Consider the following 27,811-nt stretch of genomic DNA (forward strand, 5'->3'; position numbering starts at 1 on the left):
AACCAGCAAGGGATCGTTTCTTTTTCCCATTCCATGGGCTCTGTAAATAAATAACTTAGGATATTTTAAACAACAAGTAGTTTGGGCCAAAGGTTTGTGATTTCACAGAGAGCTGAGCAGGATTGTGGTAATCCATTTAGATGGTTTATGAAAGAAATTGCAAATCTGTATGTGAATTGAAGAGGGATTGTAGATTAAAGTACTAATCCCTTTCTCATTGATGTTGCCAGATTCGGTGGGGGAAGGGGAACTAGTGATTTCCTTTGGAGGAGTGTCTGAGAGAGATGAGGGAGAGAAAATCAACTAACTTTTGGATGATGCTACAGATACAAAACCATTAAGGAGGCTGAGCAAAGCTCAACACTGTCAGTTCTCACACTTTTCACCAGACTTCATAGAATCATCAAATGGTACAAGACAGGAAGAGGTCATTGAGCAAGCAGCTTGGTCCCTTTCCCCTTCTGTGCATCACAGGCAGACAGGTCCAGATCACACAATGAAGATGTTTCTCCTCACTTCCTGTATCTGCCTCCTTTAAAGCCGTAATTATCTTGTGCGCCTCTCAACCTCCTTTGCTCCGCAGAGAGCAAGCCTGGGTTCTCCAGACCCTTTCTGGGAATATTGACTCATACACAAGACCAGATCACCTCATGTCAGCTGGGTAATATAAATTCAAGTCACAAGATGGGAGCAGAAGGAGGCCCATCGAGTCTGCTCCACCATTCTAATCATAAGCTGACCCATCCTTTGACTCAGCTCCACTCCCCTGGCTTTCTCCCTGTAACCCCTGATGCCCTGACTAATCAAATATCTGTCAATCTCTGCCCTAACGACTTCACTTCCACAGCGACCTGTGGCAACAGGTTCCACAGAGACTGCTGAAGAAATATTTTCACATCTCTATCTTAGATGGACAACTTTTCCTCGTGAAGTTGTCCTAGAATCCCCTACCATGGGAAAAATCCTTGCCATATCTACTCTGTCCTGGCCTTTCAGCATTCATCCCTCATCCTTCTGCATTGCAAGAGCCAATGTATGCTAACCCCAGAACCTGGAATTTAAAATAAAGCGAAAACCCATCTGGTTCCCTAGCATTATGTAGGGAAGGAAATTTGTCATCCTGATCCCAATCCATCTGATAAATCCAGACTCAGCGAAGTGGTTGATTCTTTAATTGCCCCTTTATTTCTGCGATATTCAGGCATAGACAATAAATGTGAGCGTCACCAGTCGTATCCACAACACAAAATTCCACATCCAAAGAGAACAATTACAAACAGACCTAAGTGGGAAAATAAATCCAGGTTGCTGAGAGCACAAGGAGTCAAATAAGCTGCATTGGTCTTGCATAAAACCACTACAAACTGGACATGTGGAACTTCGAGCCCAGTTTCCTCAAGGCAGATGATCAATTTCATTTCTAAATCATTGATCACCTTCACTTCCATCACCTTCACAAAGAGTGAGTTCAAACGTATCATCCCTCACTGTGTGAAAGCAAAGTCACCCCTTGCATTCCACTAATGCCTACCCCCCCCTCCCTGCTGAATTTCTTGCCCAAAACCTGGAATTTGCATCCTCTGTGCCTTGCAGCATCTCCCAACAGCAGCACCTTTTTTCTCTCTCTCACTTGCTGTTTTAAGCCTGTTTTCAATTTATTCATTGATAGGATGTAGGAATTTCTGAAAGATGGGATTCATTGCACATCATTAATTGCTCCCCAGAAATGTGATTGCTTCAATTCCAGCTGAACACATGCTTTTTACACAGACGGTGAATTCCAGGATACTCTTATTTTCCTGGAACGCATGCTGTGTAAAAAGTTCGGAATGGGAATGATGGAGCCTCCAAGGCTCCTTGTCAATTTCCCAGATTACCTGCAGTCTAAAGTGAACTGCAAGCATTCCATGAACAACAGGCTAATGAATAGGAGGTCACTGCAGTGGCAATGCAAGTCAAGCCCCTTTACTTACTGCACTTTCGTTATGCTGTCCAAACTTGTATAAAGAAATGGAGAACAACAACTCCTCAGAGGTTGGACATTCTTCAGACTGGTAAAATCACGAAAAGTCGATCTAAAAGACATAAAAGTTCCATATTCCACTTCTATCCTCCACAATAAAGTTTCTGTACATTCAGTTCCTATATGAGCATCTCCTAACAGAACACAGACCTGGCCAACAAGACTAGTAGAACACAAACCTGGCCAACAAGACTAGTGGAACACAGAGCTGGCCAACAAGATGAGTAGAACACAGACCCAGCCAACAAGATGAGTTGAACACAGACCCGGCCAATAAGACTAGTGGAACACAGACCTGGCCAAAAAGATGAGTAGAACACAGATCTGGCCAACAAGACTAATGGAACACAGACCTGGCCAACAGGACTAGTAGAACACAGACCCAACCAACAAGACTAGTGGAACACAGACCTGGCCAAAAAGATGAGTAGAACACATATCTGGCCAACAAGACTAGTGGAACAAAGGCCTGGCCAACAGGACTAGTAGAACACAGACCCAACCAACAAGACTAGTGGAACACAGACCCAGCCAACAAGACTAGTGGAACACAGACACAGCCAACAAGCCAGGTAGAACACAGAACTGACCAACAAGACTAGTTGGTCACAAACCTGACCAACAAGACTAATGGAACACAGAACAACCAACAAGACTAGTAGAACACAGACCCAACCAACAAGATGAGTAGAACACAGACCTGACCAACAAGACTAGTGGAACACAGAACAACCAACAAGACTAGTAGAACACAGACCCAACCAACAAGATGAGTAGAACACAGACCTGACCAACAAGACCAGTGGAACACAGACCGACCAACAAGACTAGTAGAACACAGACCCGACCAACAAGAGGAGTAGAACACAGACCTGGCCAACAAGACTAGTAGAACACAGACCTGGCCAACAAGACTAGTAGAACGCAGACCTGGTCAAAAAGACTAGTAGAATACAGATCTGATCAACAAGACTAGTAGAACACAGACCCAGCCAACAAGATGAGAAGAACACAGACCTGGCCAACAAGACTAGTAGAACACAGACCTGGCAAACAAGACTAGTGGTCACAGACCCGGCCTATAAGACTAGTAGAACACAAACCTGACCAACGAGATGAGTAGAACATAGACCTGATGAACAAGACTAGTAGAACATAGACCTGACCAACAAGACTAGTAGAACATAGACTTGACCAACAAGACTAGTAGAACACAGACCTGACCAACAAAACTAGTAGGACACAGGCCCAGCCAACAAGACTAGTAGAACACAGGCCCGGCCAACAAGACTAGTAGAACATAGACTTGACCAACAAGACTAGTAGAACACAGACCTGGCCAACAAGACTAGTAGAACACAGACCCAACCAACAAGACTAGTGGAACACAGACCTGACCAACAAGACTAGTGGAACACAGACCCGGCCAACATGACTAGTAGAACACAGACCTGGCCAACAAGACTAGTAGAACACATCTGGCCAACAAGAAGAGTTGAACATAGGCCTGGCCAACAAGACTAGTATAACACAGACCTGGCCAACAAGACTAGTAGAACACACAGACCTGGCCAACAAGACTAGTAGAACACATCTGGCCAACAAGAAGAGTTGAACATAGGCCTGGCCAACAAGACTAGTAGAATACAGACCTGACCAACAAGACTAGTAGAACACAGGCCCCGCTAACAAGACTAGTAGAACATAGGCCCAGCCAACAAGACTAGAAGAACACAGACCTGGCCAACAAGACGAGTAGAACACAGACCTGATCAACAAGACTATTAGAATACAGACCTAGCCAAGGACTAGTACAACACAGACCTGGCCAACAGAACTAGTTGACCTAACATGTAAGTTGGACTAGGTCATTTCTAAGAGCAGTTCAGAATCAGAATTAGAATTTATTGTCATGAACAAGTCATGAAATTCGGTGTTTTTATGGCAGCGTCATAGTGCAAACATTCATATTATAACCATCTATCGACATTACTATAAAAAAAATAAAAATAATAGTGCATGAAAAGTAAAGCAGTGTCTATAGTTCATCGATTATTCAGGAATCTGATGGCAGCGGGGAAGAAGCTGTCCTTGTGCCATTGAGTGCTTGTTTTTAGGCTCCTGGACCTTTTCCCTGATGGCTGCAGAGTGAAGAGACCATGGCCTGGGTGATGAGGGTCTTTGAGGATAGATGATGCTCTTTTAAGACACCGCCCCATGTAGATGTCCTCAATGGAGTGAGGTCTGATGCCTGCAGGCTGATTTAACAACCCTCTGGAGTTTATTTTTGTCCTAAGAGTTGGCACCTCCATACCAAGCAGTGATACAACCACCCAGAATGCTCTCCACGGTACTCCTGTAGAAGTTTACGAGAATCTTTGGTGACATACCGAATTTCTTCAGACACCTCACAAATTATAGCTGCTGGCGGGCCTTCTTTTGTGATTGTATCAGTATTGAGGCTCCAAGACAGATCCACGGAATGTTGACGCCCAAGAATTTGAATTGAATCTTGTGTGTACCAAAGTACCCTAAAATGCTTCATTTTATGTGTTGTCCAGGAAAATTAACTCACAGCTAGTAGTGCAATAATTGCAAACAAATGAATCAACAAAAACACAAATAAATGATCAATAAATACACAGAAAAATGAAAAATAGGAGTCAACCACATGAAGACACAGATGGATTTTTGAATAATTGAGAAACAAAGAGTCATGGGAAACAGGTGGGTAAGAGAATCTGAATCCATGGCCAGAATCTTATTGAGTGGACACAGCCCAGGACATCACAAGCGAAACATCTACAGGAAATGCTGCCATCAGAGGGCAACAGCAGCTATCAATGATCTACACCACCTAGCACATGCTCTGTTCTCTCTGCTGCCATCAGGAAAGAGGTATCGGTGCCACAAGACTTGCACCACCAGGTTCAGGAACAGCTGCTCCCCCTCTACCATCAGCCTCCTCAACGACAAACTCAATCAGGGACTCATTTCAGGACTCTTACTTGTGCACTTTATTGATCTTCTTTTGTTCTCTCTGTATTGCCCAGTCAATTTGTTTACATTTGTTATCTGTTTACGGTTCTTTATTTGTTTACATGTATACACTGTGTACAGTTATTTTTGCACTACCAATAAGTGTTACTTCTGCCGTGCCCACAGCAAAAAAGGAATCTCAGGGTTGTATGTGACATGTCTGTACTCTGACTATAAATTGGGAATTTGAATGGCAGTGCAGGCTCGACGGGACAGATGGGCGACTCCTGCTCCTATTCTCTGTGGTAAATAATTCCATTGACTGAACAACTTTATTTCTGAAATAAATTCTTTTTATCCCAGTCCCAAATTCAACTTGTTTTCCATGGAGCTAAAGCTCACATGCATGTTGAGCTATGATTCAATGACGCTCATTAGCTGTGTGTCTCTGTGGGATTTCATTTACATCTCATCACCATTCGGATGGAGCAGTTTAATTTACTGGCAGTAATGAACTGTGAGAAACCTTTGCATCGTGCGTACCGATTCTGGGCTTTCTAAGAAATGTTCTTGCCATTCCAAACCATTTTCTCTGAAGACACTGAATAGTTTTCTAAGCACATCAATGTACAACAGCAGAGGTAGCATGAGGGAATAAATACGGGGATAATAATATCACCCTTGTGTTCTATAGATGGTTTAGATCGCGGGTGATGGATGATACTGTTTATTCACAGCAAACTTAAAATGCTAGCAATATAAATAACCCTAAAGCAGTGTGTGACGCAGAGTAGTGAGCCCTGCTGGTGTTTGGAGTCATTCTGTCAACTTAATAGAATTGGTTCAATGCACTGTAACATTTGCAAGTGTTTGAACTGTCTTCATGTACAGTGTAGAAATATTGTAATGGGAGAACAGTCAATACTAGGTAAGTGCTTTGTCATTGCAACAGGTTAGTGGTTTATTGGGAGCAGACCCATACCTGAAGTCCACCTTGATGTTCTCATCAGAATTGGCAAAATAACACATTAGAATATAAAATTTCCAAATTAGTTCCTTCTTTGACATGAGGCCAGAGGCTCTGCTTCCCAAATGAAGTTCTCAAAACCAACTTCAGACCAGACCTTGTGCTGCAGTCAGCCTCACTCCATCTCGTTTTCACCATCAAGCTTGGGAGGATGCAGCGGAAGAAGCCAATGAGTTCAAGAAACTGCGGTACACTGGTGCATGAGGTGCAGCCACATGGTTGGAAGGCAAGGGTCTGACCGGTTGAAGTAGGCTGCAGAGGATCAAGCCTACTCCAGGAGTTGGGAGTGTGGGGAAGATACACTGACAGGCAAAGATCCCTCCAGAGCTGCTGAAAAGGGGAGTCAGTGGCTCTGGATGAGGAGAAAGGATTCCACCTGGGCCCACAAGTGAGTGAAGGGTATCTAGGGGGTGAGCCCAGGATGCTGGGATTCACTGATGAACCCTCTGGAGGTGTCATGGGTCTATCAGTGAAACAGTGAGGAAGGAGGACACCCACTTGATCAGCTAGAGGATGCCACCACTCACTTGGTTACCCCTGCAGAGTCTAGGCAGCAAGTGTCAGGAATGCCATAAGGGATATTAACATTTAGTCCAGTGGTTCTCAACCTTTTTTTTCCACTCGCATACCACTTTAAGTATTCCCTGTACCATTGGTGCTCTGTGATTAGTAAGGGATTACTTAAGGTGGAATGTGCGTGGAAGGAAAAAGTTTGAAAACCACTGTTTAATCATCCCTAATTGACTCGTTATGTGCACAGTTTCAAAATTCCAAAGGAAATGGGCCAATGACAATTTTTCTCAATATTTCAGTAACAATTGGGTCTCAAGCAGTGATTCTCAATCTTTCCTTCCCACTTATACACCACCTTAAGTAATCCTTTACTAATCACAGAGCACCGATGGCGTAGGGATGACTTAAAGTGGTACGTGAGTGGAAAGAAAAAGGTTGAGAATCACTAAATTCTAGTCCTACATAATGTACCAGAACATGGGATTTTATTTTTGTTTGATGCCCTATTTAGAATCCCCAACTCCCACCGATGTTGAGTTTGAACAGGCTGTGGATCAGTCCTGGGGCCAGATTTTGTTGTTTGGAATTTAAGTGGAAAAGGCCAAAAGTTCTCCACACATTATGCGCAACAGGAATTTACAAGAGGAATCTTGATCCATCAGGCGTCTCCTGCAATTAAAAATGTATCCCTAAGATCTAATTCAATTGTCGACAGTTTAACCTGGAGAGGTTTTGCCGACTTAATTTTGTAATCCAAATCACCATGGAAAATGTGGGTTACACTCTTCTGTGTAAATATTGTTTCTGCATTTGCATCATATATTCGTCCAGAAATGGTAGATTTGTAAACCACCCACCCCCCCCCCCCCCCACACCCTCCTCCCCGAGGTGCCATCCAGAGAATAATTCCTCCTGAAAACTGTAACTGTTCAGGATACTGCAAGAGTAAATAAATATTATCTTGGATGCTTTATCTTCATCAGGAGTTGGATGGAGTGGTGCAGACTACTGTTATAGGAAGGATTGGTTATAAACAAATTCTAAAATAATTCAAGCAAGTCTGATTAAAACCCTGCCGTGTTGAGTATTTTATTAGACCTTTAATTTCCAGTGAAGTGGAGACACAGACTCAGATGCTCGAATCTGGAGCAAGAAAACGAGCTGTTGGAAGAACTCAGCAGGCCATGCAGCATCCGTGGAAGCAAAGGAATGGTCAATGTTTCAAGTCGGGACCCTGCATCAGGACCCTTGCTTCAGCGGATGTTGCCTGCCCTGCGGAGTTCCTCCCACAGCCTGCTTTCACTTTTGAATTCTGGTCTCTGGATATCACGTATTATTTGGGAGGGGGTGGGGGGGGCACCATTCTGGACAGTAACGGGCACTTTAACATTGTTTTCCTAAAAAAGTTAGATTCAGAATTTATTTTTGTCTCTTAAACAGTAATTCCATCAAGTTGGTGAATCTACTCTCCATATTTATAAGCACATGGCTAACAGGAGCTGGTTTCATTCATTTGGTAAGTCCTGGTTAAACATTCTCTCAAATTGGTATCGTCTTCAAGCAGATGAAGTGCATTACATTTTCAAATGGTAAAGCCTTTGTGGGTTTTATGCTAAATTACACAGGTTGACGTCTAATTTGAAGAAAATTACAATCTCATGCACTGAGTAAAGGCGGAGGGAATTTAATGTGTGAGGTGTTGTATTTACTGAGGGCAAACAAAGGGAGGACATATGCGGTGAATGGTAGGACACTGAGGTGTGCAGCAGAACAGAGGGATCAGGGATTACAGATAGATACTTCCCTGAAAGTAGCACACAGGTAGACAGGGTTATAAAGAGAGCTTTTGCTATCTAGGGGTAAAACACAGGATTCTGTTGACACCGTGGTTAAGTGAAAAAACACACAAATGCTGGAGAAACTCAACAGGTCAAACAGTGCCTTTTTGTAGCAAAGGTACATTTGCAACATAAAAGCATTGTTTGACCTGCTGAGTTTCTTCAGCATTTGTGTGTATTCTGCTATGTAGGTGTTCATAAATCAAAGTATTGAAAAAGAGTTGGGATGTTATGCCGAAGTTGTATATGACATTGGTGAGGCCAAATTTGGAGTTTTCTGTGCAGTTTTAGTCACCTAACTACGGGAAAGATATCAATAAGATTAAAAGAATGCAGAGAAGATTTACCAAGATGTTGCCCAAACCCCTGAATTACAAGGAAAGGTTGAACCAGTCAGGACTTTATTCCCCGGTGTGTAGAAGAATGAGAGGAGATTTGATAAATGGGTACAGGTAGAGTAAATACAAGTAGGCTTTTACCACTGAGGGAAGGTGAGATATAAACCAGAGGACAAGGATTCAGGGTGAAAGCGGAAAAGCTTGGGGTGGGGGGGGAAACTTTAGCAGGAACTTCTTCACACAGAGAGGGGTGAGAGTGTGGAATGAGCTGCCAGCTGAATTGGCGAATGTGGGTACAACTTTGGCATTTTAGAAAAATTTGGACAGTACATGGATGGGAGTGATACGGAGGGCTATGGTCTGGGTGCAGGTCAGTGGGTCCAAGCAGGTTAATGGTTGGGCTCAGATTAGAAAGGCCAAAGGTTTGTTTCTTGTGTGATAGTGTTTTATGATTCTGTGGTTATAAAGAACCAGCTACATTACTTGAATGGGGTTAAGGCTGTTGCTTAGGATTCTTTAACTTCCTGCTTAGTGTTGGTCTGTTTCATCTAGACAGGATAGTCAATGTAAATCAGTGGCCTGTTATTTCTGGATAAAGCTGCACTTTGAGGTCTTATTGAGAAGGATGAATATCTGGAGCAGTCATTTTATTGGAGGGCTCCAACAATGCCATTCAAATTCTGGAAGTAAGGGATCATTATGAACATCACAGGAGAGATTCCTCATTGTGTTATTCATGGATAGCAACATCACTATTTCTTGCTTGACCTTATGATGTAGAGTCCCGGTCACATTGAAGCATCAATGGGAGTGTTATTACTGAAATTCGACAGCAATGGCTAACAGCTGATCAGAGTTCCAATAATAAAAGCATTAGGTCGGGCAATCTAAGAAGCCTCTGGAAATCTGTAGATGCTGGGGTCTTGTGCAGTACACATACTCAGCAGGTCACACAGCATCTGTGGAAAGCAAAAGACACTCAACATTTCAGGCCTGAGCCCTCTGTCGCAAGTTCTCTGAAACTTCCACTCCTTGTGTTAGACTTTATAATTTCACCCTAATTTCCTTTTGCTCTCTCTTCTGAATATGGCAGCAGAGTTTAATGGGACTTCTAGATAGATGTATGAACTTGCAAGGAATAGAAATATTATGGGCAAGTAACAATTTTGGTTTAAGCCCAAAATTTTGGGTGCAAAAATTCAGCTCTCAAACATTTTAAATTTATTGGGATTTTGTAAGCGCCACAGTGGCAACAAATGACCACGTTTAATACAGGGAATCTTATCACAAAGAAATTCATTGATATACTGTATTTTTCTTTTACAATATTAATTTTAAAATAGAATTTCAAGCATTACATGCACTTTTACGTTTACATTTTTGTCAAGTATTGACTTTATTTTTCTTTAAAACTGCTCGTTTTGATAAATGGAACTCGCTGTATTTGCTAATGAATAAACTATCAAAATGGACCTGTTCATCTCTCCTTTGTTCCTTCTTAAATTTGAAATTTGCCCAAGATTCTGTAAAATTTGGACCAGCCCAATCTCGGAGCAGTCCGGATTTTAAGACTTTTATTGTAACATCGTAAATAGTGGAGAGGAGCCAATAGGAGTTTGACCCAAACCATTGCCAAGTGATAGTAGAGAGTACTGAACAATATTCTTGCTCCCCAGTATGATTTTGCAACTTGATTTTACCAGCTTTCTCCCAGTGGCAGATGTAATTCCTGCCCTTCCTATTGTACTTCACCCTGATGCTAAGTTCTTAATCCCCCAGTATGATTTTCCAACTTGATTTTACCAGCTTTCTCCCAGTGGCAGATGTAATTCTTGCCCTTCCTATTGTACTTCACCCTGATGCTAAGTTCTTAATCCCCCAGTAGACTTTTCAAACTCTGCAGGAGATAGGGGAGAGTGAATGGGGGTTAGTTAGGCTAACATCAGAAATATTTGAGGCCCGTGCCTCAAACGACACCTGTCTTCACTCCATCGAGGACATCTATAAGCAGCCTATATCCTCAAAGATTCCCACCACGCAGGCCATGCCCTCTTCAGGAGCCTGAAGATGAACACTCAGCAACTCAAGGTCAGTCAGCCTCTTCCCTGATGCCATCTGGTTCCTGAATGAACAATGACCCACAGACATGACCTCACTTTGTCTTTTTTCTTTTTCCTGCACTATTTTCATTTATTTGAAATGTATTTCTTCGAAATGTTTGCACTGTGTGATGCTGCTACGAAACAACATGTTCATGACAATAAATTCTGATTCTGAACATCCTCACTTCTGTGATTTTAAAACAACAGGCATTGAAGGAGGTAGTGACGGTTGGAATGAGGAGGGGATAGAAATTGAAGGTGTATAGTATTCTGCCCTGGAGAGCTGCTGAAGATGGGTGTAGAATGGCTGTAGTAGATTGGCCTTGGCCCATGGTGCCACTTGGGAATTGAATAGTGTGCCAGAGTTCACACTGTCTCAGCTTCTACGCATAAAATGTGTGTTCACAACAGAGTCAAAGACCTTACACAATGGGGAAGTTACTGGTTTCTGGGGGCGAGGTTCCTCTCTCACTCTCCCCTATGATCAGGCCATTGCAAGCCTCAGAAACACTGATAATATAGAGGCCCTTCAGATCTTTGGATTCTTTTAAAATTTGTGCCCACCTCATGAAGCATAAAAACCAAAGGAATAGAAGCAGTGACTGGGCTTTTGCAATCCCCTTGGGTGGATGATTCCAAGGATTCACCCACCGTCTAGGTGAACAAATGTCATCATGCCTCTCATGTTGAGGCTGCATCTCCTGGTTCCCAGCTCAATAGAATGTTAACCGTCAAGCCATTCAATAAACAGAGGGGAAATAACAGTGTGTAGTACTTGCATAAAGGAGAGCTCCCAGGAAGCAGTGTGCTTGCTATCAGATGTAGGCACTAGATGGTGCTGATGTTGTACCAATGCTTGCTCTCAGTTCTGCTTTGCTCAAGCCTTTCCAGTTAACTTCTTCTTCCCCCACCCCCACCCCCATTCCTGTTCATAGGTGGAGAACTCAGGGGATCCTTGGGAAAATTTCCAGAACTCCCAACCACTGACTTACTGGGAATGTGTCTATTTGCTGATGGTCACCATGTCGACGGTTGGATACGGGGATGTTTACGCACGGACCACTCTCGGGCGCCTCTTCATGGTCTTCTTCATCCTCGGGGGTTTGGTAAAATATCATCTCTTTACTATCGAATAATCGCTGAAGTCTGAGATTTCTTAAACTTGCTCCAACTGATCAGGTAAAGGGCAAGTCCTACACCCTTGGACTTAATTTTGTTCCCAAGCAAAAAATATTCCTCCTGGATTTCTTGGATTTTTAAAAAAATCCTTATGAGGACATACATATATGTTATTTCAATGTGTTTGAGAAAATTTAATTTTCCACAGCTAAGAATGATTTGAGACACCGTCTAAAAAAAAACCTGAACTGACTCTGTGTCAAATGTTCCCTTAAGGTACAGTTTACAGATGGAAAAGTCCTTCAATCCTGGATCAATCCGATCATTGTTTATTGGCAGTCAAGTCATCTGTTGCACCATGCAATCGATCTCCCCTGTCCCAATAATGTCAATATGCAAAGTTGGCATTCATTTCTTGAGAAATAGCATACAAGAGCAGGGATATAATGTTGATTCTATAAAACTCAGATGAGACCTCACTTGGAGTACTGAGTACAGATTTGGGCGCCTTATTTGAGGAAAGAAGTGCTAGCATTGGAGAGGCTTCAGAGAAGATTTATTAGAACGATACAAGAAATGAAAGGGTCACCATATGAGGATCATTTGTTGGCAATTGCTGGAATGCAGAAGGAGGAGGGGGGGGATCCTCATCAAGGCATTTCAAATGCTGAAAAGCCTGGACAGAGTAGATGTGGCAAGGATATTTCCCATGGTAGGGGTGTCCAGGATAAGTGGGCACAACATCCGGAAAAAGGCCGCCATTTTAAAACAGAGATGAAAAATTTCTTTAGTTAGAATCTGTGGAACTTGTTGCCACAAACAGCTGTGGTAGTGAGGTCATTGGGTGTATTTAAGGCAGAGATTGACAGGTATTTGATTAGTCAGGGCATCGAGGGTTTACAGTAGAAAGCCAGGGAGTGAGGATGGATCAGCTCATGATAGAATGGTAGAGTGGATTCGATGGGCCCAATGAGCCTACTTCTACTCCTAGACCTAGTAATCTTGTGATATCAGCTGTGCTTCTCATGTGCTCGCCATTGCTTGGCATTTTGCATCATAAATTCAATTGCAAAAATCCCATGAATGCAGGAAACCTGAGATTAAAGCAGAGAATATTGGGAACACTGAGCAGGTCAGGCAGCATCTGTGGTCTGAGGAACAGAATTAACATTTCAGGTGGAATATTTATCCTGTCTTTGTAAGATTCTGCTGTAAACCAGTTCTTCATAGTTCATAAAGAAATCAGGGTGATTCCCAGAATGAGGAGTTTCCTATTAAATGATGAATTTTTACATTTTACTTGGTCTTCTGTGTGGCATGCAACTCTTACAGGGGCAATACGGATGTAAAGGAGGTTGATTTTGCAAGGTTTGGTTTACAATGGGAGAGTGCCATTGAATTGGGAGACATCCTCTAAGCTGTATTATGGTCAAGTGAAGGCGTTGCAGAAATAAAATACCAGAAAATGCTGGAAACACTCAACAGGTCAGCCAGCCTCTGTGGAAAGGGAAGCAGTCACATTTTTGGGTCTGGAAATCATAATCTAGTTTTCAAAAGCAACGTAGAAATAGGTAGGACAAAGGAAATAGGATTGATCGGGTGAAACCACATGAGTGAATGGAGTGGTCTGAGTAGCCGTTAGGATCGGGTGATACTTCCTTCTCTGTGTTACGCTTTGCTAATTTCAAAAGGTTAGTCTACCAATTGTCAATGTGCTCTGGCATTTCCAGTCAGTGAAGTGTACTAACCAGCTCAGATTTGAAGAAAGGCAGTGTGGGAATGGTCAGTTAAATTCACAGGAGCAATGTATTTCTAATTTTTGGGTTTCTGTGGCAGAAACAGTCATGTACCCCTCTAACCGTAAGACCTAGGAGCAGAAATAGGCTATTTAGCCCATCGTCTGATCAATATTACCCCTTCAGCCCCACTGCCCGGCATTCTCTCCATAACCTTTGATGCCCTGGCTAATCAAGAACCTATTGATCTCTACCTTAAACACACCCCACGACCTGGCTTCCACAACCACCTGTGGCAACAAATTCCACAGATTTATCACCCTCTGACTGAAGAAATTACTTTGCATCTCTGTTCTAAGTGGATACCTGTCAAATATTTGTGTTCTTTATGGTGGTGTGGTCCTCCTGTCAAAACCATAAACTTAATAAATCCACAAAGGGAAGATTAAAATCAAATTTTTAACAAAGAGGAAATCATAGGGTCTTTGGATATCTGGCCTAGCCAAAATTCAAAATGTTTTGGTATTGAAATGGATTAATCTTGTCAAATTGGAAGTGATTTGCTCTGATACTTTGTGAAATGGACCATCAGTTGATCTAAACTATGAAGTCTGTTCTTGGTGATCTTGATCACTCAGTGGTGAGGATTTATTATCTATTAGGGCATCACATATCCATGATTGTCTGTGGGTGTGATTCAGAAATCCCATCAAAAACCAAGATTGGGATCCTTCCGTGTCTGACCTCTCACCAAATGTTTCTGACTGCTGAAGTGTTCCATGTTGACTTTTTCAAGTTTCATCAACATCCTTATGTTCTTATGGGGCTAGCAGGATTGGACACCATTCATTTTCCTGGATTAAGAAGAGTGTGGCAGGAGCAGCACTGGTGGGGTTGAACTGGGCATCAGCAGACATTGAGAGCCTTCTGGTGGCCCACTCTGTGATGGGCATCATGATGACAGCCGTCAGCTCCTCAAACAGACACGATCTACACTTCCCCATACTCAAGGCAGCAACTCCAACCATCTCACAATGCAACTGACCACACTGTGCACTGATCTGACAATGCAATAGATACAGATGTGGCTTTTCAAAGACACTTCAAGATTCAAGAATCTTTTATTGTCATGTAATAGTACAAAGTGAGTAATATTGAACAAAATTGCCTTCTACTTGCCCTCAGGCAAACTAAGTCACCATTAACATTGCCCGGTGCCCCTTATAGTAAGAGAGAAAGAGAAAGTTCCTTCAAGAGACAGTGAATGTCTGTGGATTCATCTCCAGCACTCCCACAGACTCTCATTTGGGTCATCGGCGACCTGAGGTCCAAACCTCAACATGATCAGGAAGCCTTCAGTGCCCTGGACCCTTTAGGAGCCCATCTTGACCTCAGCACTGACTCGAATCTCCACTCCAATACCTTGTTCCCATCAGCCAGTCTCCAGAAACCCATGCGAGCTCCCCGACCGTAAGTCATCCGCAGCCTGCGTGGGCTCTTAGATGCTGAAACCCCATCATTGATCTGCTGCCATGGTCACACCATCCTGTAGGGTTCTTCAACTGCTGGTCCCCTCACTGGTCTGCTGCCATTGTCACTGGATAAGGCACTCGATATTCCTCAGAGGATATTTCATGCAAATTAAAAATACACTAATAGGGGATTGGCTGCAAAGAGAGAAATCTACAAGATAAAATGCAGGAGGTTTAGTAAAATTAGTGTGTGTTGGGTTGGCACAAAATGGTAGCACTTAACCTTTGGAGCATCATTCAGCTTTGAGCAAAGTGAGTGAAACTTTAAGTTGAAGAGAGCATTGACCAGTGATATCATTTTTGGGGCATGGGGCTCAGAGAGAAGTACAGGAGTTTAAAGATTGATGTGTCAGTAGAATGGACAGATTGATGGCTGATGCAGATCAAAACAGAGTTTTGGAAGAAAGATTCCTTTTAAGACTTTTTAAGGAAGTGAACCATTAAAATGAAAACAGCTGAATTTTAAAGAAAATACAGTAGTTGTAACACATATTGAGGATATTCCTACACAACGACAATCCAAGATTTTTGAATGAGTTACCAGATTATTCTGAATTTCTGCACTTACCAGATTATTCTGCACTTCTTACAAATTACATCATTAGATGTATTGAACCAGAGTGAATGTTTATAGTTGGGATATCTAACTCTAAATCCTTAAATACTCGTCGTCGTGGCTATCCCCTGTAGTCGAGGATGATGTCTTCGTTCCATTGATCCACCGAGTGAAGACTCCTGTGCGTGTATTTTTTTAATTAATGTGTACTTGACGTCGCACTCCAAGAAGCACACGATACTTCACAAATCAACCAATTAGTTCCACTGGCATGGAAACCACGACAATTGGAGCTGATGGATTTGTTGCAGCCTTCGTCCGCCTTCACAGCCATTGAATTCAGAGTAACTTGGTCAGTCTGTTCCACCATTGAGGATTTGGTTGGATTGTCAGGGACGTCACCCTTGACCTTACCGCCATGGGTGACAATCCACGCAGAAGGTAATAAAATACTAGCAGGCCTCAAAACTCATTGATCGGGGAGGGTTAGAATGTTTCAGGACCAAATAACTCATCAGCTATACAAACGATCTGTCCCCTCCACTCTTGGCCTATAGTGCCAGCAATGTGCACCATTTACTAAGTGCACTGTGGCCAATCATTCAGGCTACTCTGACTGCAGTTCCCATACCCGCAACTTTTGTCACCAAGAGGAGCAGGGGCATCAAGTGCATGGTGACACCAATCACCTGCAGATTCCCCTCCGAGTCACCTCTCATTTTGACTTCAAAATATATTGTCTTTTCTTCAACATCGCTGGGTCTAAATGTCAGAACTCACCCACAGCAAAATTACAAGGACTTTCTTCACAAGAACTGTCTGTGTTTAAGAATCTGGCTCACCATGATGTCCTCAAGGGCAATAAATGCTCTCCTCTCTGATGGCATTGTCCAGAATGAATAGAAAGAAAAGCGTATTCATGGTCATTATTGGATGAGAGAAATAATGAGAGTGATTTTATTTACATTACCCCTTTAATATGGAAATCAAGTCAAGGTACTTCAAACACTTCTACATACGAGGTATTGCAGGAGATTGCTAAAGGGAATCTCAGTGGTGAATAAAGAAGGTTTGGAGTCTCAGAGCTTTGGATCTTAGTAACTGATTCTTCTGTTCCTGTCAGCATGAGCTGGCAACTCTGGAATGGACTGCAGACCCTTTCTGTCTAAGGGAGATGCATATGGGGATGCCATCATCGATACCTTGCACTGTTGGAGAACGATTTGCTGACATATGTCCAGGATTCTTTTCTGCTGTTTTTATTTCCGATTATTGAAATGTATGACTGAGTAAACAGTATCATCACCTATAGGACACGTTTATTCAACAAGCATCTCCTGCTATTGAGCAGAAAGATCCAGGAACATAAACTTCAAAGCCTTTCATTATTTCACTGCAAGAGATGTGGAGTGCAAGTTGTCCTGAGCTGAACAAAGATTTGGCGGGGCTGTTATCCTGGAGCGCTCCCTGCAGTTTTGTGAAATGTTTAAAGCTGTTGCTGGATGGATTCTTTAAATTGATTCCATGGATGAAGAGAAATTGAGCAATATGGATGAATAGTGACTGGTATATGCAAGAAGGCGAGGTGCTTTTGTGGAAAGGTCCAAGGTTCTGAGTGGAATTGACTATAGAGCACTGAGAGGACTTACATCAGTTGGAAGAATATAGAATAAATTGGGAATGGTCTCAGCATTATGGATTGGCCAAGTTGTACTGAGTGTGGCTGACCAGTAGTTGAAAAATTCAAGGTTGGAATCGAGAGATTTTGGGCACAAATGAATCAGGGTATGTGGATCACAATGGAAAGTGGACTTGGATTACTTTTAATCTCGCTAAATTTGAGAAATCTTAGGGCAACACCTGTGCCCATTTTTGTGTCTTTGATGGCTGTTGAAAATGGTCCCTATCCTTGAAGTGACTTCAACATCTAGTGCTGGAGGTGACAGATCACTGGAGTTCATCTGTCAGCTCTTCTTGCATGAGTGTTAACACCAGAACAGATACATTTTCTCCAATAAAGAGATGGATGGAACTTGCTTACATATTTCAGAATCTGAAATAGATCAGTTATGAAGTGCCTTTCAAAACATCCCAAAGTCTTTATTCAGCAAAATTATTTTTCCACTTTCCTGACGTGATAACATTGTCACGGGGAGATTGAGTACTGGGGAATTAGATATTGGGGCAATGGGGTGGTTTGGGATCATTGGAGGAGGTGAGATCATGGGGAAATAGGTAAGAGTAGGGACAAAGAGATGAGGAAAAAAGTAATAATATCGATTGAAGAATCTTCAAACAAAAGGCGAACACAGATCAGAAGTAGAAACAGAAATGGCTGAAGTGCTGGAAATCACACGGAAACTGTAAAAAACAGAACTTTCAGATCTACATACTTCCTCCCTAACCTTTAAATGTAATTTGAATGATTCCCCCTACAAATACTGGAATGAAACTTTAAGATGGAATGAGTACCTTCTATAGTGAATGAGAAGAGGAGAGATCGATGAGTGGTAGTGCAGTCGCTAGTCTCTCAGAACCATTCCTTCATACATCTGTCACCTGGGTTTAATGCTGATGTCTGGTGTTGTCCATCTGGAGTCCTCCCTGTGTAGGTTTCCTTCAGTTATTCTGGTGCTCCAACCCCCACCACAATACCCTCCCCCGACAAGTTGGCCAAGGTAAATTGCTTCAGGTGTGTCGATGAATAGTGAAGTTGAGATGGAGTTGAGCGGAATGTGGGGTGAATGAAATATTGGATTAGTGTAAATAGTTGTGATTTAGTGGACAAAATGATTCCTGGAATGAAGGGATTAGGATTTAAGGACTGCACTCCTTGGAGTTCAGAAGATGGAGGTGGGATCTCAGTGAAGCATTTTGAATATTGAAAGGCCTGACCAGAGTAGATGTGGAGAAGTTGTTTCCCACGGTAGGAGAGTCAAGAACAAGAAAAAATGGGCATCCTTAAGGACTGAAAGGCATCCATTTAAAACAGAGATATGGAGAAACTTCTTCAGCCGGAGAGTGGTGATTGCTAGAATTTGCTGCCAAGGGCAGCTGTGGAGGTCAGATCATTGGGTGTATTTAAGGCAGAGATTGATAGCTATCTGAATATGATATAAAGGATTATGTGGAGAAGGCAGGGGAACAAACAGGATGTCCTTTCAACTGGCAGCCCACCTGTGCTGGAGTGGGTACTTGCATAATATTAATTTAGAATTACTGTGGTGCTATTGAGACTTGAGCGCACACGAGAGGGCGATTAAGACACTGAAATCATGTCGGTAGCTTCCTGAGCTCAGCACAGGAAGGAGAAGATCTTGATGTGGACCCAGACACTCAATAGCATGGATTAGGTTAGAAGCATAGAACAATAGAACATTACAGCACAGAAAGCAAGCCCTTTGGCACTTCTAGTCTCTGCCAAACTATTATTCTGCCTGATCGCACTGACCTACACCCAATTCGAAGCCCTCCATACCCCTCCCATCCATGTACCCGTCCAAATGTTTCTTACTGAAGTCAATCTAGACAATATCCACAGACTTTCCTTCATCAAATTTCCTGGTACCCTCCTCGAATGAGATTCAATGAGATCTCATGATATAACTATTAATATTTCATTCTGGTGATTAAGCCTTTATTTTACCTGATCCTTGGCAGGTTTCTGAACAACATTGTGACAAAACAATGGGAGGGCATAGAATTTAGTTGCACGAGTGAGGAAAATGAAGATCATTAATGTTTGCATCTATCATACGTTGATTCTGCATAAATCAAGGGTAGCTAATCATTTGCTGGATGCTTTTGATACTTAAATTTTATGTTGGTAGATAATTTTCCCTACGTTATGCTTTTGCATTGGAATTTTGTGGTGATCCTTTAAAATCAAAGGTAGCCAGAGATCTGAAAAAATTGGGAACCATTCAATCCCTCCTCTTTTAATGTATAACAATTCTATTTTTTAAATGGAAGAAGAAATGCTCCATGAGATATGTTTTTGTTGAAATATACTGCTGTATACTAATTGGATGATAATAGATCTGGAGAGCAATTCACTCCTCATAACAAAAGACACTGGCCACCTACGTGTAAAGTGGAACATCACCAAAATCCCGAAAGAAATGTTTGGATGCCGATATCACAAACCATGTGGCATAAGGAATGTGTAATGACTTGTTCCTTCTTTAGCTGGCGAGTTCAAAGGCGACTCTCCTCTTAGAGAACTTTAGAAGAGTTCAAAGTTCAGATTTATAGTCAGAGTATATACATGACAGCACATACAACCCTGAGATTCTTTTTCCTCTGGCCGAGGCAGAATTACCACTTACTGGTAGAGCAAAAAAACATGAACTCAAAGTACACATGTAAACAAATAAGGAGATGTGAACAATTGGACAGCGAAATGCAGAGAGACCAAATAAATAAATCAAGTGCAAAAGTAAGAGCCCTAAAATGAGTCCCTGATTGAGTGTTGTTGAGGAGTCTGATGGTGGAGGGGGAGCAGCTGTTCCTCAACCTGGTGGTTGTGGCACCTGTACCTCTTTCCTGATGGCAGCAGCGAGAACAAAGCAAGTGCTGGGTGGTGTGGATCCTTGATGATTGCTGCTGCTCTCTGACAGCGGGCTCCCTGTATTTGATCTAGATGTTTGGGAGGGTTGCCGATGATGTTTTAGGCCAGTGGTTCTCCACCTTTTTCTTTCCACTCACATGCCACCTTAAATAATCCCTTACTCACACAAATCTCCCATGGCATCCTCTATGAGTGGAAAATAAAAGGTGGAGAACCACTGTCCTGGGTTGTGTCCACTACCTTTTGCAGGGCTTTATGCTCAGGGGTATTAGTGTCCCTGCACTCAGCCAGCACACTTTCCTCCACACATCTGTAGAAATTTGCAGGGATTTCCGATAAGATACGAAACCTGTTTTCGGTCATTGTCTTTGAAAACTGTTTTTGTTATAAATTTAGTGCAAAACAGTAAAGTTCTCAGCCTATTCTGTTCAGCTGCATTGTAAAGCAGTCCACTCTGTTGAAAGACTGTCTTTTATAAACCAGCTGGGGTTGTCATTAATTTTTTCTCATGCAGTTTGGCTGAGTGGGTGTTATTATAGTTTAAGCATGCAACCTTCCCACTGACAGCCCAGAGGCAAGGCAGTGTTCCTAACTTGTGGCCAGGCTATTCCTGCAGAGATTTTATTTATATCGATTTTTTTTCCCCTTTGTCAGCATTCTTCTTTTCAAGAACGACATTGCCCAGAACATTCAGTGGCAGACAATTCCCGGTGCTGTCTCTCTTCCACTGCCCACACATGCACACTCAACCACTAATGGAGAAATGATTGTCAGTGATCAGTGATGGTCTGCTGCTCTTCGGCTGCTCTGCTGAGTTCTTGGCTGTGCCAGCACCACTGAGCACTGTTCTCACTGAAATCACCACACTCTATTGAATGAGTGCAACTAAATTTCTAAGCCTTAATTACTACCAAACAACCTCTCTGACCTGGGAAAGCTACTTTTATATGAGTGGAATCTAATCCCACAGAATCTCTTCCAGCCCTGCGAATAATGTTATTCGTTGAATTTTATTTCCCCCCCGAGATAGATCTGAAGTATTTGTTCCCTTCTCCCTACCTCTGCAACTCTTGCCGATGTCCTTCATTACCAACACATTCTTTCTCGGGTTGAGGGTCAGCTTTGCTTACCCCCCAGAAGTTCAAATTTCAAATTTATTGTCAGAGTATATTCATGACATCACATACAACCATGGGATTCTTTTTCCTGCGGTTGAGGCAGGATTACCACTTATTGGTAGTGCAAAAAAAATCTGTTCTCAATATGCACATGTAAACAAAGAAAGAACTGTAAACCGATTATGCAATACAGAGAGGAAAAAAAAATCAATAAATGAGTCCCTGATTGAATTTGTTGTTGAGAAGTCTGATAGTGGAGGGGGAGCAGCTGTCCCTGAACCTGGTGGTGTGGGTCTTGTGGCACCAATACCTCTTTCCTAATGGCAGCAGTAAGAACAGAGTGTGTTCTAGGAGGTGTGGATCCTTGATGATTGCTGCTGCTCTCTGACAGGAGGGTTCTTGATGGTGGGGAGGGTTTTGGCCTGTGATGTCCACTAACTTTTGTAGGGCCTTGCGCTCGAGGGTATTGGAGTCCCTATACCAGACCACGATGCAGCCGGTCAGCATACATTCCACCACAACATCTATAGAAATCTTCCAGGGTTTGCAATGTCAAAGCAAACCTCCACAAATGACTGAGGAAGTAGAGGCACTGGCATGCTTTCTTCACAATGCCATGAGTGGCATTCTTGGCATCAGATGAGCAGACGCTACTGAGAGGAAGAGCTCCAGATTTTTTTTAAAATTCTCCGGGACCCAAACAAAAATACTATTTTTACACAATGTTCCCTCAAAGGATCTCAAACTTAGGGTGCTCAAACCATCTCATAAATATTCGTGCAATCTGTCAAGCCTCGCACAATTTGGATTCTGTAAGGATTGTGTCAGCTCTTGTTTTAAGATGGATCCACCAACAGGCTTCAAGGCAAAGCCTCGCTGGGAATATTTTCAGGGAATAATTATAAATTACGAACATTTATAATTTTAGGTCTCAAAAAAATGGTGAATTTTAATGTTCATCTAGTTGGTTGAATATCCATGTTGGCAATGGAGCATTTATCACTTTAAGAACCTTGGTCTATCGTTAAACATTTTGAACTTGGCTATATCATAACCAGGTGGAACGTAAATCAAGGATATATGTTGAGTTGTGAAGTACGATTTATTTCCTATGGTAGATTTGCCTGACAGCTTGCAGTTAACAATTACAGTAGATTTATGGGTACCAGCTGAGAGAGATATAGATCATATCCCAAAGCTTCATCATCTGCCTGTGCTGGTCGTTTGAGGTAATTAAAATCATAAAAGTTAGGCATAAGTGAAAATTTCACTTCAACTAAATTGATGCACGCAGAGTGGCATGCTTCCAAACCCACCAGTAATGTGAGTTCCACTTTGCTCTCTGTTTCTGATTGTGGTTTTATTTTCATGCCACGTGTTTGTGAAATTACCGAGGCAATGGTGTCATTCCGGGCCACAGTACAGAACCCCTAGTTCCAACACTATGGAGGTCTGCATGGAAGGGTACTGAATTCTCTGCACCCTCCAGGGGTGGTGGAAGCCAGAGACTGGCATGGAAGATCAGTCATGATCACGTTGCAGACTTGCTTTTCTTTTGTGAGTTCTTATAACTTTTCAGCTGCAGCTTTGATGATTCCTCGTCTTAATTCATATAAGAAAGTCAGCTGATTGGCCTCTTGGTCCCGTGCAGTACACAAAAAGGGGCCCTTGCCGCCAAAATACACTCAATTCACCGACAACCACCAGCACGGCTTTTTCTTAAGGGTAGGTGGAAATCAGAGCCCCATGCAGACGTGGGGAGAACATACTCCTTACTGACAGTGCAGGATCGAGCCCTGATCCCGATCGCTGGCACTGTACCAGTCCACTGACCGTACCGCCCAAAAGTTGTCACATTCCCGACGAAGGGCTCAGGCCCGTAACGTCGGCCACTTCTTGTGGGATGCAGAGTGACCTGCTGTGATTCTCTGGCACTTCTGTGCACTGCACTGAACCCCAGCATCTGCCAATTTTCTTGTTGGCCCCTTGTTCCTGCTCAGATATTCAATAGGATCATGGCTGAACATTTACCTCAGCGCCAGGCCTGCACTAACCCTATATCCTTTCACTCAGGTTCGGATCCAAAGTCTATCAATCTCTGAGTATTCCCACCAGCTCAGTCTCTGCGACCCTGAGGGTGAAGGATTTCAAAGGGTTCCCTACTGGGTGTTGAAATGTCTCCTCATTCTATCCTGAACCGATAACCCCCTTATTCTAGTAACCCTCATTATAGAAAGCTCAGGCAGGGAAAGCATTCCATCTTCTCTCACCATGTTGAACCCTGCAAGAAATCTGTCCATTTCAATTACACTACCACTTATTCTTCTAAGCTCTGGAGAGGATAGCCCCAGTCTGCTTAAACTTTCCTCAAGACACTTCAGTTCCATGTGTCAGTATCTCAGATGGCCAGGCTAACATTATCCATGTCTGTTCAGCTCAAAGCCTCAGCCAGGAGTCTCTGTCCACTAGACATTGACTGGATTACACACAAATTCACCCAGATTGTCTCACATTATAGCTGAGTAGAGTCGCCTTTAAACTGAACAGGCAATGCCGCGGTCATAGCTGAATGCTGATAGAAATAATTTTTCTTTTTAACAAGATTATAAAATTAAAATGTTTTTTTTTTCAGTTTTCCAAAATTGGGGTGGTTAATATTAGGACACTTTAGCTGTTGAGCCCAGTTTTTGGTAAACCTGTTGTGCTTTGTGTAGCAGATTTGTATAAATGCCTTTGACCCGAATCCTTTTTGAGTGTTTTGTTCTTTTTGATGAAATGATGTTTTAGATTTTTAGTGCGGTTTCAGGAACCCTCCCCTTCCGTGTTCCTCTCAAATGCTAACAAACACATGATTAGAAAGAGTGCACGACAAAGCCTGTGCCCTGGATGAGAGCAAATCAAATTGATTTGTAAAAGGGGAGCCTGCACAGTCTGTTGAATGGTCACCGAATTACAGAATGGGTGGAGCAGGTGGAGAGGGTATGAACAGTCCAACTCCTGCTCCTATACTGTGAGCCCAGAAGTAACCAATGGTGCTTGTGCTTTTGTGAAATCTTTTTAACCACAGACATTCAATTAATCAGAACAAATTTTGACACAGTGGAGAGAAGAATTCATTCACTGCTGTCACCTTCTGTCATTTCTCAAGTTTTGGAAGCCAAAACCTTTAAACTCAACCAGGGGCCTCACTCATGTAGATTTAACACATTTTTAACTGCAAAATTGAGCCTTAGAAACCCATTTAGGGTGATGATTCAGAATGCAGCTGGTCTTAACATGCTGGTTTAATAACAGCAGCTCATATCAAAGACGTAGTCAATCTAGTCACTTAGCTCCAAGAAATAACTCACTTATTTGTCCTGTCCGTCCACTTTTAAATAGACTTTGCAATAAAAATATTATTACTTAAAAGGACTCGGTGGCCAGATAAAAAACCTTCCCCTGGGCTTGGACTCATCTTTGTTAATTCTGCTTGTCTGTCAAACAAGAGGACTAAAATCATGATTAACAGTGCCTAGTCTTGGCATTTGAGGCTCTGCTCATAAAGTAAAATCCATAATTATTCTTCATACTCCGTCCTGACAAATGCTTAGAATAAAAGTGCCTCTCCCACTTCCTCCCCCCTCCCCCCCCTCCCCCACTGCCCTGTAAGTCTTAGCTCATAAAAGGAGCCTCCACTTGATCGACATATTCATACCAGTGAGGTCTCAGGTTTGGTCTCTGAGCTCGCTTTACCAGGCTTTAGTAACAGCACTCTAATTGGCCTCAGTTCCTTTGGGTAGGTAAGGTCAAACCAGCTTTCATCGCAGAATGACCCTAAAGTCAGGAGAGAACTTAAGCAGACTTACATAGAACATAGTACATTACAGCACAGGACAGGCTCTGTTGCACCATCCCATACATACCTACCAAAAAAAAAACCCCTACTTAACTCATAACCTATTTTTCTTTTGTCCATGTGCTTGTCTAAGATTCTCTTAATTGCCCCTATTGTTCCAGCCTCCACCACCACCCCTGGCAAGGCATTCCAGGAACCCACAATTCTCTGTGTCAAGAAAAACACCCTTGATGTCTCCCCTAATCTTCCCTCCCTTCACTTTGTACATCTGGTGTTTGCCACTCTTGCCCTTGTAAAAATACACTGACTGTCCTCCCTATCTATACCTCCCATAATCTTGTAGACCTCTATTAATATTTTCCAATCTAAGCAACATTCAGGCAACTTGGCTATAAACACCCTCCTTCACACCAACCCATACAACCTGTAGACACAGTAAGGGCTTGCTTAACCTAGCCAGTAGTGCCGAGAGAGGCTGAAGCTGTTCTGACCTTAATCCTACTCTGTTATTTAAACGATCAACCACTAGTCCTTAACCTCATTATGACTTACCTGCACTAACTAACTCTGCATCCTTTAATCCCTTAATTGCCCCTCCACAAAAAAAATTATCCAACATGAACACATTAAGAAATTGAGTTCCATTGCTTTAAGGAAATCCAAAGACCCTTTGGGTCTTCACCATTGGGTGAAGAAATGTCCTCTTACACAGTTCTGAGTAAACCTATTGCATATAGTGGGACAATCAATGCCCCTTGGTTTTAATCATCAAAGGGAAATGCCTGTAAGAACTTTGCTTGGTTTCCCTGAGATCATCTTTGATTGTTCAAATCGCTAGGCCACTAATACTTAATCTGACCTCTCCTTCTCAGGAATTATTCTTTCAATAAGGCAGACCAGACCCAAACAAAATATCCCAGGTGCACTCTCATCAGGGCCTTTCTAAACAAGGATTCATCTATTCAATCCTTCATCATTAGAAACTTTACTCCAATAATCCAATAATGTTTGGAAATGCCGATGGTTTGGCATTCAACTCCATTGTGGATCTAGACTGTGAGATAAGTGTCCAGGTTGGAAGCAGGGGTGTGAGGCTAGAGCCCAAGATAGGATTCAGAACATGAGGGATTGGGAGCATGAGTGAGTTTGGGGTCCAGAGTACTTGAATACTTACCACTCCCTTTAAATTCCCCAGGTTCATTGGAAAATGCATTATACCATTGAGCAACATGCTTAAAAAAAAGGAAGGGAAATAGAAGTGTTGCATATGAGTAGGCGCTTCATCCAATAGCCCAGAAAATCAGCTTATGCAGTGTATTAAACTCCTGAGGGTGCAAGATAACCGAGTACGAATGCACTTCACAGCAGCAGCCTTGCCATTGGAGATCATAGATTGCCAGACAATGACAGTACAACTGCAAACAATCCCCTGCATCCCCCTGCACCCAAAATCGAGAAAGTCTTTTGATTTGCACAATTTGTTCTTTCATTAATGCTAAATACATTTGGAAACATAATGTCTGGTGAAACTGGTTCCCAAAATGAACCAAATGCACCCCTTTGGAGCTCAGTTTGTTGAGATTTTGTGCCCCCCCCCCCCCCCCCCACCTTTTCAATCCAACCTAAGGACATAATGTGCTCACGCCTCCAAATTGGGTGAAGTTTGTGCACTTTACTGGGGAGCATCCATTATTGCACAATTGTGGGTTAGTTCCAAGGGAAATCTCATCCAGTCCAGGCTCTTGGATGTGAAACAACAGATGTGTTTGTTGCACAAAACATGGCAGATAGAAAATTTCTCTCAACTCCTTTTGCATTTCCCCCCTCCCCCCTTCAGTTTTGGACTCTGTAATAGACTTGTTGAGTTGGTTTGCTGTTACACAATTAGCTCCTGACTGCTTCCCTTTCCATTTTTTTTTCTCTCAGAAATTTGGGTCCAATTAATTTTTATTGTAAGCTATCCTAAAGCTCACAAACTGAACTGGTACCAGCTCTTTTCGAACCTTTGCCCTCGTTTGTTCTTTTAGAGGATGTAGTCTAGTTGTTGCCCGTTACTGCTCCATTGTCAGAATGTTTCTGAAATTCAGTGAAAACCTCTCACTGTTTCTGGTCTCTTTGGTTTGAAAAAGAGCACCACCCCTTTGTAGAAGCTAAACCCTTTTTGCTTTGTGAGTTCTAGTTTCAGTCGAGCTGATGTTTCCCTTACAGATCTGACTAGTCTCAGATTGTAAGATCGTCTTCTGAACCTTAGAACATTAGCATATCCTCTCACTCTTTGGCCTCTCTTTTTAGTCTATTCTTCTGTCTCCTATCTTCTTCTTAGGCCATGTTTGCAAGCTACGTCCCTGAAATCATAGAGTTAATAGGGAACCGCAAGAAATATGGTGGTACCTATAGTGCGGTAAATGGAAGAAAGTAAGTATCTGATGAGGCTCTGCTGCCTCCATTGCAGTGGAGCACTCTCTGCATGCCATTCTCTTTTTCTGTCCACGCATGTAGGCAATGTTTGCTCGATACGTACC

General features: G+C 42.5%; 1 protein-coding gene across 5 annotated transcripts in view; it reads left to right on the plus strand.

The window, feature by feature from the left end:
- kcnma1a (potassium large conductance calcium-activated channel, subfamily M, alpha member 1a) overlaps positions 1–27,811 on the plus strand; it is a 743,259-nt gene that overhangs the window by 458,234 nt on the left and 257,214 nt on the right. For all 5 annotated transcript variants that reach the window (XM_069885464.1, XM_069885465.1, XM_069885462.1 and 2 more), the window contains exons 7-9: positions 7,983–8,058; positions 11,756–11,926; positions 27,613–27,704. In XM_069885464.1, coding sequence (XP_069741565.1) covers positions 7,983–8,058; positions 11,756–11,926; positions 27,613–27,704 — 339 coding nt within the window. The remainder of the gene's footprint in view (positions 1–7,982; positions 8,059–11,755; positions 11,927–27,612; positions 27,705–27,811) is intronic.

The sequence above is a fragment of the Narcine bancroftii genome, chromosome 6 (genome assembly GCF_036971445.1).
Source record: "Narcine bancroftii isolate sNarBan1 chromosome 6, sNarBan1.hap1, whole genome shotgun sequence".
In the NCBI taxonomy this organism is placed as follows: domain Eukaryota; kingdom Metazoa; phylum Chordata; class Chondrichthyes; order Torpediniformes; family Narcinidae; genus Narcine; species Narcine bancroftii.